This window comes from Lindgomyces ingoldianus (genome assembly GCF_010093535.1).
Source record: "Lindgomyces ingoldianus strain ATCC 200398 unplaced genomic scaffold BDR25scaffold_3, whole genome shotgun sequence".
Classification (NCBI taxonomy): Eukaryota; Fungi; Ascomycota; class Dothideomycetes; order Pleosporales; family Lindgomycetaceae; genus Lindgomyces; species Lindgomyces ingoldianus.
Genome location: NW_022985164.1, coordinates 1,636,578 through 1,648,930, shown reverse-complemented (window position 1 = coordinate 1,648,930; position 12,353 = coordinate 1,636,578). Strand labels below are relative to the sequence as shown.

The window sequence follows — 12,353 nt, the reverse complement described above, 5'->3', positions numbered from 1 at the left end:
GTATCCCTGCCACCTCTACGCCTCGATATCAAAATCTCGGTCCTATCCCGAAGTCCAGGATTCTCTGGCGTGGATCACCATGCACTAGGATATCCAAGCAACTTCTCTCGTGATAGCTAAAATAGCTGACAGTATAGCTACAAGCTCGGTGACTAGCACCCGGACAGCCCTTCCCCCTATAGTTTTGGAGGTCGGGGTCAAGATTCATCTAGCCTAACTCATTACTGGTCTGGATAGGGTCATCAAGCACCCCCTCAGGATCGTTATGGTCATGGACATTGAGGCCAGTGTCAAGACCCACAGAGCCTACATCATTCTCTTGCAATCCCTTTCTCACCTAAGATCGTTTCTCTAACAGCCTTCTGTCGCGTATACTGAGAGCCTTGGCTGGGGCTCAGAGCCTGGGACTGGGGGCTCAGAGCCTGGGACGCAGCTCGGGATCTGGAGATATTATGTTCCGAAGCTCGGTGTATATAAGGAGAGCCTTCAGCTCTCTTAGATAGCGGAGTCACTTCATCCGATCTTCTGAACAGCTACTGCCAGGCTATTTTATCCTCCACACCTTCCCTTAAGACAACATTGGAACAACATTGTAGTCTTTAAAAGCCCCTGGCCTCCCATCAGAAGAGGTTGTGTTCGACCATTCTGAACCTACGCGCCAGACTTTTGTTGCGTCGATACCGTGAACTACGAGATTAAATACGTTCGTAGGGAGATGTTAGGCCATCAAATAGCCTGCTTTTCCGAGACCGACGTATCCGACCGTTTTAATGAAATTGGCCGATGCGTGACTGTTCTTGGTCGTGGACCGGGATACTAAGAATGTATATGGCCCCACTTAACGGTTAGTCCGCAGACAGACAGCTGTGGAAAAGCCCAGAGAGGACATGATAGTTAATTAAAGGGATAATGATGACGCAGTTAGGTGTCCAAAATCCGTCGAGCCTCTCCAAGGAATAGGCTGCAATTACACAACTCGGAACATTCCCCGGAATTTTTGTTTCACATGCTGTGCACAAAGGTTCAGAAATGCTAATTTAGAGGAACCCTAGTGACATTGGTGTGTATGGAGAACATTATCGACGATTACGAGGTGGTGACATCGGTCCTCGAGCTACTTTTAGAAGGGCTGTTGCCATGTTGGGACAGTAAGGATCTCGATTTCGATAAAGATCAGTATTCTCTGAACATTTCTCCCTTATTCTTGCGGGAGGCTTAATAGATCAATTCCGCACCAACCATGCTCCATAGCAAGCAATGTTATACTATAGAGAGTTAAAACAACATCACTTTCGGTCTTAGAGAATTGGATTTGAAAGTGTTGATTTGGCTCCGTCTGGAGCATATCCCCAGCCTACCATTTCGCCAACCGTTCCAAGATAGGAGACTGTATTTACTATACACTTTTGATGACGGTTTTGAAATATGTCTGAAAACCTTCAATCAACATCGGGTTCCCAACTCTAGTCGACGACGTTCAACATGCTGTACGCCTTGTGAGAGACGGCCTTCTTGACGACGGTCAACGGATCCATTTTCTTCTTCTCTTTCTTCACCTGAACAACACCGTCTTCATCCTCCATCTCCTCCTCCGTAATCTCTTCCTCTCCCTCTCCTTCGAAGCCACCACCATCCAGGAAGACCTTGAGCATACCTTGCGAATAACCAGACACTAAGGCCGTGTTGATGTCATCCATCGTGGTCGGCTTGTCGGAGCTCTTCGAGGCCAAATTCCAGAAAATGAGCCTCGGCATCTCGTAGCCAGCAGCCTCGAACTTGGCCTTGATACGGTCGAAAGATGTGGTCCAGCGGTTTGTATGTTCATCAGCCTCGTCGAACTGCATATCGCTGAAAACAAACACCTGCTTCACCATCTCCTCCTGCTTCAGACCAGCCTTCACAGCCATTGGCAGGATCAAGTCCTCGAAGACGGCAGTGAAATTTGTGTTGTATCCCCATGGAGCTCTGCTGATAGCGGCCACTTTATCGACGAGACCGCGTTTATCATACTCGCCACCAACACTCACGACGGTCGGTGATTCGGAGAACGAGATGAACGCGCCACCGAATGGAGGGGCCGTGACTTCTGCCAGGAGTAAAGACAGGCCAATCGAAGAATCCATGGGACAGGTGTTATCCTTGAAGACGGGGTGGCCCATGCTGCCACTTACATCGCAGACGCCGATTGAAGATTCCAGCACGCCCGAGTCCCGGACCCGCTGTACCAACGTTTTCCATTGACCATCTATCACTTTCCGCGTTATGCTGGCTTGTGCATTGGCCTTGACTGCGGCAAGATTTTTTGCTTCATCAGAAGTGTGATAGACAGCCACCCGAGCTTTACTGACGAGCGTTGACGGTAGTAGAGTTGCGCCAGAGATATTCACGGACCCTTCGGCAACCTTGTTTACGAAGCGCGAAAAGTGGTCAAAGTCTTTTCGCAAGAACAGCTTGGTGTATCGATCCATGGCGAGGCTTGGCACGCGATCGTAATGGATTGCCTCGAAATTGTTTGAAGCAATCTCACGTTCGACGACAGATAAAGCTTTGCGAAGAGGGGAGCCAATTTTGCGTCGATAGACTTCGCGCGCATATCGTAGGTAGAGCTCACGGTTTGTGGCGTCGGGGCAGACTTCTTCGGGCTTGGGAAATAGGATTTCCGCAATCGAAGACAGTATGAAGGTGTGTTTATCATGGAATTCACCAAAAGTAGGTGCCCACTTTGCGGCCAGAGATAGTTTCTTCATATCGGCCTTTTCTCCGGAAGCAAGGTTTGCGGCATCTTCTTTTAGCTGGCTGGCGAAGAGGCGAGCCACCGTGGTGTGGAGGGCACGATAGAAACCGTCATCCTCTAGCTTCCGCAAAACGCGGTCGTGACGCTCCAACTTCTTCTGCGTGCGGAGCACCTTGGCGTTTGCTGGATCCCACTCTCGCTTGCGCTTACCAGAGGCAGATTTATCCGGATGTTGGGAAAGAACGGATTCTGGGTTGCCATTGAACTTAAGTTCGTTATTCGCAGCAAGAGCAACAAGATTCAGAAGATCCTTCCAGTACCCGTGAGAAACACCAAAACGCACATCATGAGCCTTCTCAGGGTTTTCACTATTGGCGCCATCTACCTCGACCATGGCAAAGTCTTCATCCTTTGCTGTCTCTCTTTGTTCTGGTTTCGGTGCCCTTTTCTCGATGATGGGCCGCACCAACCACTTGAGACTGGCAAGAAGCGTGAGAGGGTGGTTCTCGGCTAACCAGCCCATAGCTTTGTAGGTCGCAATCTTGTTACTTTTTCCTAAATGAATGCTTCGGGTATTGAAGATGATTTTCAGCGTCATCAAGGAATCCTCTTTCCATGCATGCTCCAAGAGGATCTTCAGTTTGTCGTCCGCAGTGAATTCTGCAAGGTCATAGAATAGATCAACCAGAGGATTCTTTGAGGAGATGTTGGTGACATCAGCATTTGCGGTGAGCGTCTTATTCTGGGCTGCCAAATCCTCAGCGGTCATCTGATGGGCAGCATCCTGGAACAGGCCGTTCATGAAAGCTGACTTCTTGGGGCGGGGATTTTCAGCGTCAGCAAGAGCACGTCGTTTCGAGGGGCTCGACGGGAAGCCTGAGGAGGATGTGCTGTTCTCGATGAGAATGGGCTCATCTTCTGCTGGCTCGCCTTGAGCCACGAGTTTCCGGATGGAGGACTGAAATTCCGGCTCTGGCATGAACAATAGGTCGTCTTGCGGGAGAAGAACAGGGAAAGTCGAGTTAAGAACGGAATGCTTTGGGGCATCCATCTTTGTTGTATCGGCAGCTGGTGCGGTGCGCACTGGAAGCTCGTTAGCGGCTGAAGCGGCCATGGTGCTATCTAGACGAGCAATGCTCGACGCTATGCTCGAAGTTATGGTATGTGGTGACGCTGGAAGAAAACTCCGACCAAGAGATGGTCGGGTTCTGGAGAATAAAAACCAAGTGATGGTTGTGGTAGATATATACCATCGCTTAGCGGGGCCCATGCTTGGCAGCTAGAAGGCGCGTTGCTGCCTGGCGCATTTGTGTACACTGTTCTGCGCAACTGGTTGACTCACCACCTTTCACCATGCCATCAGAGAGAGGAAAGGGCGAAAGGGCGACATGAGAAGAGGAGTCAGCTTTTTGAGCAGTCGGGTGGTACCAGTATCGAAAGAATTGAGTCGCAACGACACTCGCCACGACGACAGGCAGCTTCGCCCCAACCAAGTTAGCTTAATTACCAAAGTACTAACTAACCAAAAGAAGCAAGGAGAAGAATCCATCGAACCACCCGACTTCAACAGTACAGGTCCTTCCGTCTCAGTGCAATGTTCCTTGTGTTCACCTTACTGTTGCTCGAAGGAACTTCTGCGGGTTCTAAGCCCAAGCCATCTTCGTTTCTCTCAAAAAAGACTTTCTGTCTTCCACCAATCCCAAGCATGCTAAATTGATATGTATATTTGACACCCTAGCGATATGGCTACATCCTGGGACGGAGTTAGAAAGAAAACGTACTGGCGTCATCTAACATAGCACAATTCAAAGATATTTCAAGACAGCATTTGCGTTCCATTAATGTCCACCCTAATTCCCACAAGAGGGTTAACAGAAAGACTCTAATCTCATATACCACGTTACGTGAGAACCTACTGAATAAGAAAGCACTAACGCCACTTTCTAGAAGGCTACTAGCAGTATTCAGCTATCAGGATACTTTCTCTCGCATAATAGTCACAGCCAGTACTCAAAATAGCTCGTAGAAGTGCTCCATGGTAATCTATAATGCAAGCTAGACCTCTCTGACTCAAATAGATTCAAATTCTAGAGTGAATTCTGGAATTGGCTTCATGGCAAGGGGAAGCGCAACTAGTGCTCGAATCATTAATTACTACATCCTATTAGCGTGCTCCTTGACTACCTTCTTACTAACTTGATTGAATCTACACCGTATATGCCTTTGAACTTAAAGAACCCCAACACTTGCGGCGCACTCCTGACCCGCGGCTGTCATAGACGTTGTCGTTAAATCCACCAGTGGTATCATAACCCCATTACATTCCCTACATTCCCCCCAACTGTGTACGTCGTATTCAACTTCAGATTCCTCCCAATAATCTGAAACATATCGAGCCTGACTGCTGGTCTGATCGTCACTAACGCTGACGCCGTCACATCACCACCTCTGTCCGAAACCTCCACGACCAGCAGCTTATTCTCCGCTTTGCATTGCAGACCCTGCTTCCTCAAGTTCTATGTTCTGTCACCACTTGGAACAGCTCTAGCTACGTAAACTAGTGCCTGATCCTCTTACTCAACATCCAGAGTTTTCGCGACTCTTAAGCTGTTCTGGAGATCGATGACTTCCACGGTGTCGGAGTGCTCGTTGACGATATATATTCGAGAATTACCCGGACTGGGTCACAGACTATGAGGTTGTACACCACTGGACGGAATCTCACCTTCATACGCCAGGACTTGTTCAGGATCAGGCTGTTTGTAGACTCTTGTTGCGTTTAAGGCTGCTGCAGTGACGAAGGCATGGGTTGTTCCGTTCAGCTCTGCGAAACTCGGATGATTCGTTTCCAGGCCTGCGTCTAGGACCCCGATAATCCTCCTTGAAGCGGTGGATATGACCGTAACTTTACCGAGCATTTGATGCGCAGCCTAGAGCCGATTTCCATCCGCAGAAAGCATCATATCTGAAGAGAAGGTATCTGCCAAGCCGGTGATGTTGGTGATGTGCTGCTAAGTCTCGACGTCGATAATTTCCAGGTATGGGGAACCAATGTGGTTCACATAGGCGGTTTTCCTGTCTAGACTGAAGAATACTTTACTCGGTCCACCGTATGAAGAGATCTTGCCAACGATAGTACCACTAAAACCGTCGACAAGCTCAATAGTATCGACGCCCCTTGTGCAAACCCATATTGTCCGGTTATCGGCTGCGAAGAACGCTTCGTGGGCATTTTGGTCAACGTATGTCCATGAAATGATAGCATTATCCAGGCAACGAACTACCGTGACGATGTTGCATGTCACACTTAACGAGACTATGTATTTCCCATATCGAGGGAAGTTGGGACTGTGGGAATTCCGGATCGCACGTATTGAGGTCCAACGACATCTAATAGTTGCTCATTTCCCAGATTGGTGGTTCCTAGAACTGTGTCTGTAGCGGGATTGATCACGGTAATGGTATTTGAAGATTGCCCTCCTGCATAAATGTGTTCGTATGCTGATACAGCTGCTCTAGTGCCTTCTAGAGCTAGTGCTTGGATTTGCGCGGATCCCGAGGATCGCAGGGTTCATGTTGTCTAAGGCAGGCTGAAGCTAATCATTTTCCTGCAGAATTCTAGCATCTTAACATGGTGCTCTGGTATATTGTCCCTACGTCATCAAATGCTCTGTACGTTTCACCGGCACGTGGGACGCGTATTGCTGAGGTCAGCCTGAACGACTAGTTAACTAACTACTGGAGTGAGTAAGCTGCAAGCTTTCCAGGAAAGGTAGTAGGGTGATAAGCAGAGAAGAGGAGCTCTGCTTTCTACCTCATTTTCAGATGCCAACATTTGAGAAAGAGTAGGAGAACTAACATTGAAGGACGGTGACTCGGGATGGTAGCTTATCGAAGATGTGCGTGTTTGAAGTGGGTCATAGTTCCGAGCCAGCTTTTAAAGGATTGGAGACGGGTGGACCGGGGGTGGTGGAGTTGAGAATCCGTAACACTTGCACAAACGTCTAACAAATCAGGTCGTCCGAGAGGTATCCTCTGGTAGGGATGGTAGCGTTCTGGCGCATACTATAGAACAATGATAGGTTAGGGTTAATCTATCCAGCCAATTGCTCGAACTCAGTGGTGGGTAAGGAGAATAGAGTTTTCTGTCCACAAGGAAGGTCCTACTATGTCCTGTTACCTGTTCTAACATGCCCCAAGAAGAGAATGCTGCGTGCTGCGCTGTGGGCTCCGCTCCATTATCTAACTGCAGTGGTAAGCGAATTAGCCTGTAGACTCGTTGTTGGATTCAAGGAGACTGTGTCTACACTGGAAGACCCAACACTATCTGAGACTCTGCATTCGCTCAAAGTTCTGGCAGTATTCCATTGCAAAGACCGATCTGCCGAATGAATTTGCACTACGATCCGAAGCTACTTTTTTCTAGCTCTTTCCCCAGCCTTCAAGGTTATGCACGATCGGATTTCTGCCCCCTCGTGTGATTATCCACACAACATCCTCACCGCTATCATTGACTTCCTGGTGTTCGGCATAGGCAGGGATTAGCGCAAAGTCGCCGGGCACGAGATCCTGTCTCTTCGAACCATTCGGCCCGCTGACGATGGCGCCATGGCCTTTGGCTGCGTATACGATTGTGTCTGTGTGCCATCAGACGGACTCGTTCGCGGTGTATGTACCGAGGCATTCAACAAAAGGGATTTGAAGATGCTCTACCTTCTTCACCATGGTGGTGAACGGCCGATGCTGTGTGTGGCTTCGCTATCATCACTGAGACAAGTTAGCATTCGCGGATTACGATGGTTCTATTGAGAGACTGGCCGGTTCCACATATCTGATCAGACCTTTTCAATCGTTAGCATTAATTAAAGCAGATAGGTAGACGGCGGATACATGTCGGTTATGGCATTCATCCTTATCATACCCTCGGTCTGCGCGCCGCTTGGAGCATTGATCTCCGAACCTTTCTTTACCTGTACATCGCCTGGCATGATTATTGATGAGGGTTGAGTTGGTGAATTTCCTTGGCTAATTCGAGAAGCCGTTAATTAGGTATATTCGATCGGCTCTGCGAAGAGTGATGAATGGCGCGGGGGAACTCCGGATGAGCTCACAACATGACAACAAGTGGCAGTGTTCAAAGCCATGAAAAGGCATGGGTTCCCACTTGAAGGACATGACTACGGCCCTCTGCACTCCCAGGGAACTACCCACAGAGCCGGCAGCTGAAAGTCAGCTAGATGATGGCTTGTGAAGGACCAATGTGGACACGTGCCCTAATTCCGCGATGCCTCGGCATGCGGCCGAATGACGTCTCCACCTCATGCAACCGCAAACGCAGCAGCTCGGCCGGCGACTGCACACCAGCCAATTATATGTCCCCAATGTTGCTCACAAGATCACATTATCATCGTCGCATCAGTCCAAAATAGCCCCCACATCTCCCTGCGGCTCCAGACCTGCAAAATCAGGAGCAAGTCCCGGGTGCTTGGCATCAGCGGCAGACATGTGAAAGAAAGCTGTGGTAACCTCTTAATCCCTTCTGCTGCTGGACATGCCTCCTTCATGTCACACGGCCTGTACTTGTAATCCTGCATATTTCTCCCATTACCTATCTCCCCGTTTTTTGAGATGTCACAGCGATTTTCTACTGCCGACGTTGCGTCCCACAACAAGGCCGACAACCTCTGGATCATTGTCGATGAAGATGTGTACGACTTGACCAAGTTCCAGGACGATCATCCTGGGGGCAAGAAAAGTTGGTGTTCAAAGAATGCATTCAGCGAATATGCAGCACTAAGAAGTCTACAGTCCTCCAGCGCGTTGCTGGCAAAGATGCGTCGAAGCAATTCTGGAAGTATCATAACGAGAGCATCCTGAAGAAATATCAAAAGCAGTTGCAAGTGGGCTCTTTAAACACCAAAACTGCACCTCCGGCCCTTCCAGTTGCCCATCCGGCAAAGAAGGACGTGCTCAAGCCGTCAGCTGAGCCCGGTGTTGTTGCTCCTCAACCATCAGAGGCCGCGCAGGAGGAAGCGGAAGCGCTGGATCCGTATGGCGACCTTGTTCCATATGCTGACCCTGCCTGGTATCAGTCTGTGAGCGCGTCCGATGTGTGCAAATGGCTCGTCTAATTCCATACTCTCTAGTACCACTCTCCATACTTTAACGAAACTCACGCTGCCCTCCGCGACGAAGTCAGACAATGGGTGGAAGAAGAGATTATGCCAAATGTCACAGAGTGGGAGGAGCAGAGGAAGGTGCCAGACACCATCTATAAACAAATGGGTGAACGGGGCTACCTCGCCGGTCTCCTTGGTGTCCACTACCCTACACACTTGACCAAGTCTCGGGTGCAAAGCGTGCCCCCTGAGAAATGGGACCTTTTCCATGAGATGCTTCTTACTGATGAGATCTCTCGTGCCGGTAGTGGAGGTCTTGTTTGGAATCTCATTGGAGGCTATGGTATTGGCTGCCCACCTCTGGTCAAGTTTGGCAAGAAGGAACTTGTGAAGCGAGTCGTTCCCGAAATTCTTAGTGGTAATAAGCGCATTTGTCTTGCCATTACCGAGCCGGGTAAGTTTCAGCATATCCGCACTTAACACGGGACATAGTCATAGTCCTTGTTAGGTGGTAAGAAACCTGACTAACAATTGACAGATGCTGGTAGCGACGTCGCGAATCTGACATGCGAAGCTAAGCTATCTGAAGATGGCAAGCATTACATCGTCAACGGCGAAAAAAAGTGGATCACCAACGGCATCTGGTGCGAATACTTCACCACAGCGGTTCGTACTGGCGGTCCCGGTATGAACGGTGTCTCTGTCCTCCTCATCGAGCGTAGCATGGGCGGCGTCTCGACTCGCAAGATGGACTGTCAGGGTGTCTGGAGCAGTGGCACCACCTACATCACCTTTGAAGATGTCAAGGTTCCTGTGGAGAACCTGATTGGCAAAGAAAACCAAGGCTTCAAGGTCGTCATGACGAACTTCAACCATGAGCGTATTGGTATCATCATTCAATGCCTGCGCTTCTCCCGCGTTTGCTACGAAGAGTCGATGAAATACGCCCACAAGCGTAAGACGTTCGGCAAACGCCTTATCGATCACCCCGTCATCCGACTGAAGCTGGCTCACATGGTACGCCAGATCGAAGCATCCTACAACTGGCTCGAGAACCTTATCTACCAGTGCCAGAAGATGGGTGAAATGGAGGCCATGTTGAAGCTTGGCGGTGCTATTGCTAGCTTGAAGGCTCAGAGCACAACAACATTCGAATTCTGCGCCAGGGAAGCCAGCCAGATTTTTGGTGGTCTGAGTTACAGTAGAGGTGGCCAGGGAGCGAAGGTCGAGAGGCTGTATCGGGATGTTAGGGCGTATGCCATCCCTGGTGGAAGTGAGGAGATTATGCTGGATTTGAGCATCAGGCAGGCTTTGAGGGTCCACAAGGCCTTGGGGATGAAGTTATAGGCTGTACGATTAAATATGTACGAGAGACGAGCGGCTCATTCTGGTATTTAAAAATCGGTTTGTGTTAAATAGCATAGAGGTAGATTCATCCCATTCCAATTCCTTTTCTTCACATTATCTTTGCTCTACATCTTTTCATCGCAAAAGGAAAGTTTACAGGGTGCAGGTATTAGCCTAAATGCTCCTGCCATGTTCATGTTATGTTTTGAGATGGAATGGGGGAGCGGGGGGAAGGATTTTTTCTTGGGATTTTCATCACCTGCGATGTGGTGATGACACTTGGGGGCTTTGGGTGCTAACAGCCGGCGATGGGCAAGCAGCTTGAGTCATAGTATTCTATGTCATCTAAGAAAGTTGGTGGGCAGGTTCTGGATAGTAGAAAGTAACCAACTTCCGATGCGTGCTCTAGTTGGTGAAGTTTTCGTTCACCATTGATATGTGCTGCATGAGACGCGTCCATTGTGGGGATAAGTAGGCTTACAATTGAATATCGAAACAAAGTGAAAGATTTGCTCTTAGCCAGCTTCGAGACGATGTGCAGAGCTGCTACCCTACTCAGGCCCCTTTACTATTGATATCGATAGTCTCGTCTCAAGGTAGCACTCCCGCCCCTCAGCGATCCGCGCCACGCTCACGAACATCCCTGGCCCCGTCCAAATTTTCGACTCATCAGAATTCGACGCGTTCTACCTCCTTTCTCGCGTCAAACCACACCTGCATTCCTATATCCCTCCGCAAATCCCATAGACTGTAATACCTCAACCCAATTGCGCGCAAATGTCAAGTTCAGAGGCTTCAAAGAAGCGCGGGCGGCCGAAGAAGGTGGTGGAGGACCTGGTGGAAACGGCAGTAGATGTTAAAAAGAATAGTACGAGGAAGGCGAGTACGAAGGCGGCGAAGACAGCGAAGGAGGAAGGGAAGGTAGAGAAGGCGACGAAGAGCACCAAGAGCTCAACAGCGAAAGGCGCAAAGAATGCGGGTGGGAGGGCGAAAGCACAAGAGGTGAAGAGTACAGTGGCAGAGGCTGCGAAGTCAGAGAAAGAGGAGGCAAGGGGTGCAACAAGAAGCACGAAACAGGCGATTCCGATTACGTCGTCATCGAGCAAGATACTACAGGAGGTTGCCGCGAAAGGGACGTTGAGGGCGGGAAATTCTTCAACTACGAAGAGCGCGCCATCGCAAACTCAACCGCAGTCCTCGTTACCCTCAAAACCACCACCACCAGCAGTTCCATCAACAACTTCACCAACAACTCAGGCTTCTCCAGCGAAGTCTACACCCAAGATTCCGGCCTCACCAACCCCCGCAACACCCTCGTTGAAATTTACCCCTCCTATAACCCGCGCTCGCGCAACTACTGTCCCCATCCCTACTAGGCCTCTCAACCCACAGACACCTCCTACAACAACAACAGCCGCCCCAAAACCTCCCCCCTATAAATCCACGCTTCCTCCACCTCCCGAGCCCTCTACACTCCCTAACATGACCCCCGAATACCTTGAAGGAGGCAAATTGCCACCAAAGTACAGGTCGGCGGGACGACGAGTATCAGCTATTATAGTTGGGGTACCGATTATAGTGGTTACGAGTTATGAGCTGTATCAGCGATGTAGGTACCTCCAAATGGTCCAGAACGACGTTAAACAGTCGAACTAACATATTCATAGTTTTCCTCGGCAAAGATATGTCACAGATGTACGCTTCGTTACGTGAACAAAGAGAAGAACTCACGAAGAACCTGCCCTCGTTCTCAATGTCCGAGCCCTCTACGACCGAGGCTTTAGCACCCGTCTCTCCACCCACCCCCGAATCCCCGCCAGAATCTGGAGTCGAGAAGAGCTCGTAGGGGGCCATTTCCGGTTACCTTCCTATTCCCACATTTCCAGAGGCCGCAGGGCGGTCTTTCCGAGTGTATAATGCGGCTCTAAATAACGTAGGGGAACTTGCCACATGAGCAGGAAAAGACATGCAGCTGCCATGATGCTGAATGTACCGTCCCAGTGTTTAAATAATGTATCACGAAAGTAATGGAAAGAAAAGTCGGATGTCTGTTCTGTAATTGTGGCTCATAAAATTCCATATACGGCACTCATGCAACGACTTGGATATAATTGTATATACCAATAAACCCCACCCAACCAATTCCTACCTCT

At 49.5% G+C, this 12,353-nt stretch overlaps 5 protein-coding genes across 5 annotated transcripts; 2 read left to right on the top strand and 3 right to left on the bottom strand.

The window, feature by feature from the left end:
* Nucleotides 1–1,325: 1,325 nt before the first annotated feature.
* On the bottom strand, nucleotides 1,326–4,151 carry BDR25DRAFT_300542 (uncharacterized protein). The gene has a single exon (XM_033689396.1). It carries the CDS (start codon nucleotides 3,846–3,848, stop codon nucleotides 1,464–1,466), a length of 2,385 nt encoding a protein of 794 aa, XP_033553438.1. The 5' UTR covers nucleotides 3,849–4,151; the 3' UTR covers nucleotides 1,326–1,463.
* Nucleotides 4,152–4,914: 763 nt separating this feature from the next.
* Nucleotides 4,915–6,595, bottom strand: BDR25DRAFT_322011 (uncharacterized protein; the record flags this gene model as incomplete). Its single annotated transcript, XM_033692005.1, has 6 exons — nucleotides 4,915–5,004; nucleotides 5,056–5,242; nucleotides 5,312–5,360; nucleotides 5,427–5,664; nucleotides 5,758–6,082; nucleotides 6,549–6,595. The coding sequence occupies 6 exons, from the start codon at nucleotides 6,593–6,595 to the stop codon at nucleotides 4,915–4,917; spliced, it is 936 nt and encodes a 311-aa protein (XP_033553437.1).
* A 307-nt stretch (nucleotides 6,596–6,902) lies between these two features.
* On the bottom strand, nucleotides 6,903–7,963 carry BDR25DRAFT_277853 (uncharacterized protein). The gene is made up of 4 exons (XM_033687641.1): nucleotides 7,625–7,963; nucleotides 7,553–7,575; nucleotides 7,448–7,501; nucleotides 6,903–7,371 (listed from the first exon to the last, which is right to left on the bottom strand). Exons 1-4 carry the CDS (start codon nucleotides 7,720–7,722, stop codon nucleotides 7,157–7,159), a joined length of 390 nt encoding a protein of 129 aa, XP_033553436.1. The 5' UTR covers nucleotides 7,723–7,963; the 3' UTR covers nucleotides 6,903–7,156.
* Nucleotides 7,964–8,247: 284 nt separating this feature from the next.
* Nucleotides 8,248–10,313, top strand: BDR25DRAFT_252719 (acyl-CoA dehydrogenase NM domain-like protein). The gene is made up of 4 exons (XM_033686196.1): nucleotides 8,248–8,489; nucleotides 8,543–8,829; nucleotides 8,881–9,307; nucleotides 9,392–10,313. The coding sequence occupies exons 1-4, from the start codon at nucleotides 8,363–8,365 to the stop codon at nucleotides 10,198–10,200; spliced, it is 1,650 nt and encodes a 549-aa protein (XP_033553435.1). The 5' UTR covers nucleotides 8,248–8,362; the 3' UTR covers nucleotides 10,201–10,313.
* Nucleotides 10,314–10,677: 364 nt separating this feature from the next.
* On the top strand, nucleotides 10,678–12,273 carry BDR25DRAFT_339563 (uncharacterized protein). Its single transcript, XM_033693404.1, has 2 exons — nucleotides 10,678–11,809; nucleotides 11,868–12,273. The coding sequence occupies exons 1-2, from the start codon at nucleotides 10,978–10,980 to the stop codon at nucleotides 12,044–12,046; spliced, it is 1,011 nt and encodes a 336-aa protein (XP_033553434.1). The 5' UTR covers nucleotides 10,678–10,977; the 3' UTR covers nucleotides 12,047–12,273.
* The last annotated feature ends 80 nt before the right edge of the window (nucleotides 12,274–12,353 follow it).

What these genes read in the sequence shown, in the direction of transcription:
- BDR25DRAFT_300542 (XM_033689396.1), bottom strand. Translation starts at nt 3,848, where the DNA reads ATGGCCGCTTCAGCCGCTAACGAGCTTCCAGTGCGCACCGCACCAGCT.
- BDR25DRAFT_277853 (XM_033687641.1), bottom strand. Translation starts at nt 7,722, where the DNA reads ATGCCAGGCGATGTACAGGTAAAGAAAGGTTCGGAGATCAATGCTCCA. An exon ending in ATGAATGCCATAACCGACAT is followed by an intron (nt 7,576 to 7,624) that starts GTATCCGCCGTC and finishes ACGATTGAAAAG; the next exon opens with GTCTGATCAGATATGTGGAA. An exon ending in TCACCACCATGGTGAAGAAG is followed by an intron (nt 7,372 to 7,447) that starts GTAGAGCATCTT and finishes GATGGCACACAG; the next exon opens with ACACAATCGTATACGCAGCC.
- BDR25DRAFT_252719 (XM_033686196.1), top strand. Translation starts at nt 8,363, where the DNA reads ATGTCACAGCGATTTTCTACTGCCGACGTTGCGTCCCACAACAAGGCC. An exon ending in TCATCCTGGGGGCAAGAAAA is followed by an intron (nt 8,490 to 8,542) that starts GTTGGTGTTCAA and finishes AGAAGTCTACAG; the next exon opens with TCCTCCAGCGCGTTGCTGGC. An exon ending in TCTTGCCATTACCGAGCCGG is followed by an intron (nt 9,308 to 9,391) that starts GTAAGTTTCAGC and finishes AACAATTGACAG; the next exon opens with ATGCTGGTAGCGACGTCGCG.
- BDR25DRAFT_339563 (XM_033693404.1), top strand. Translation starts at nt 10,978, where the DNA reads ATGTCAAGTTCAGAGGCTTCAAAGAAGCGCGGGCGGCCGAAGAAGGTG. An exon ending in TTATGAGCTGTATCAGCGAT is followed by an intron (nt 11,810 to 11,867) that starts GTAGGTACCTCC and finishes ACATATTCATAG; the next exon opens with TTTTCCTCGGCAAAGATATG.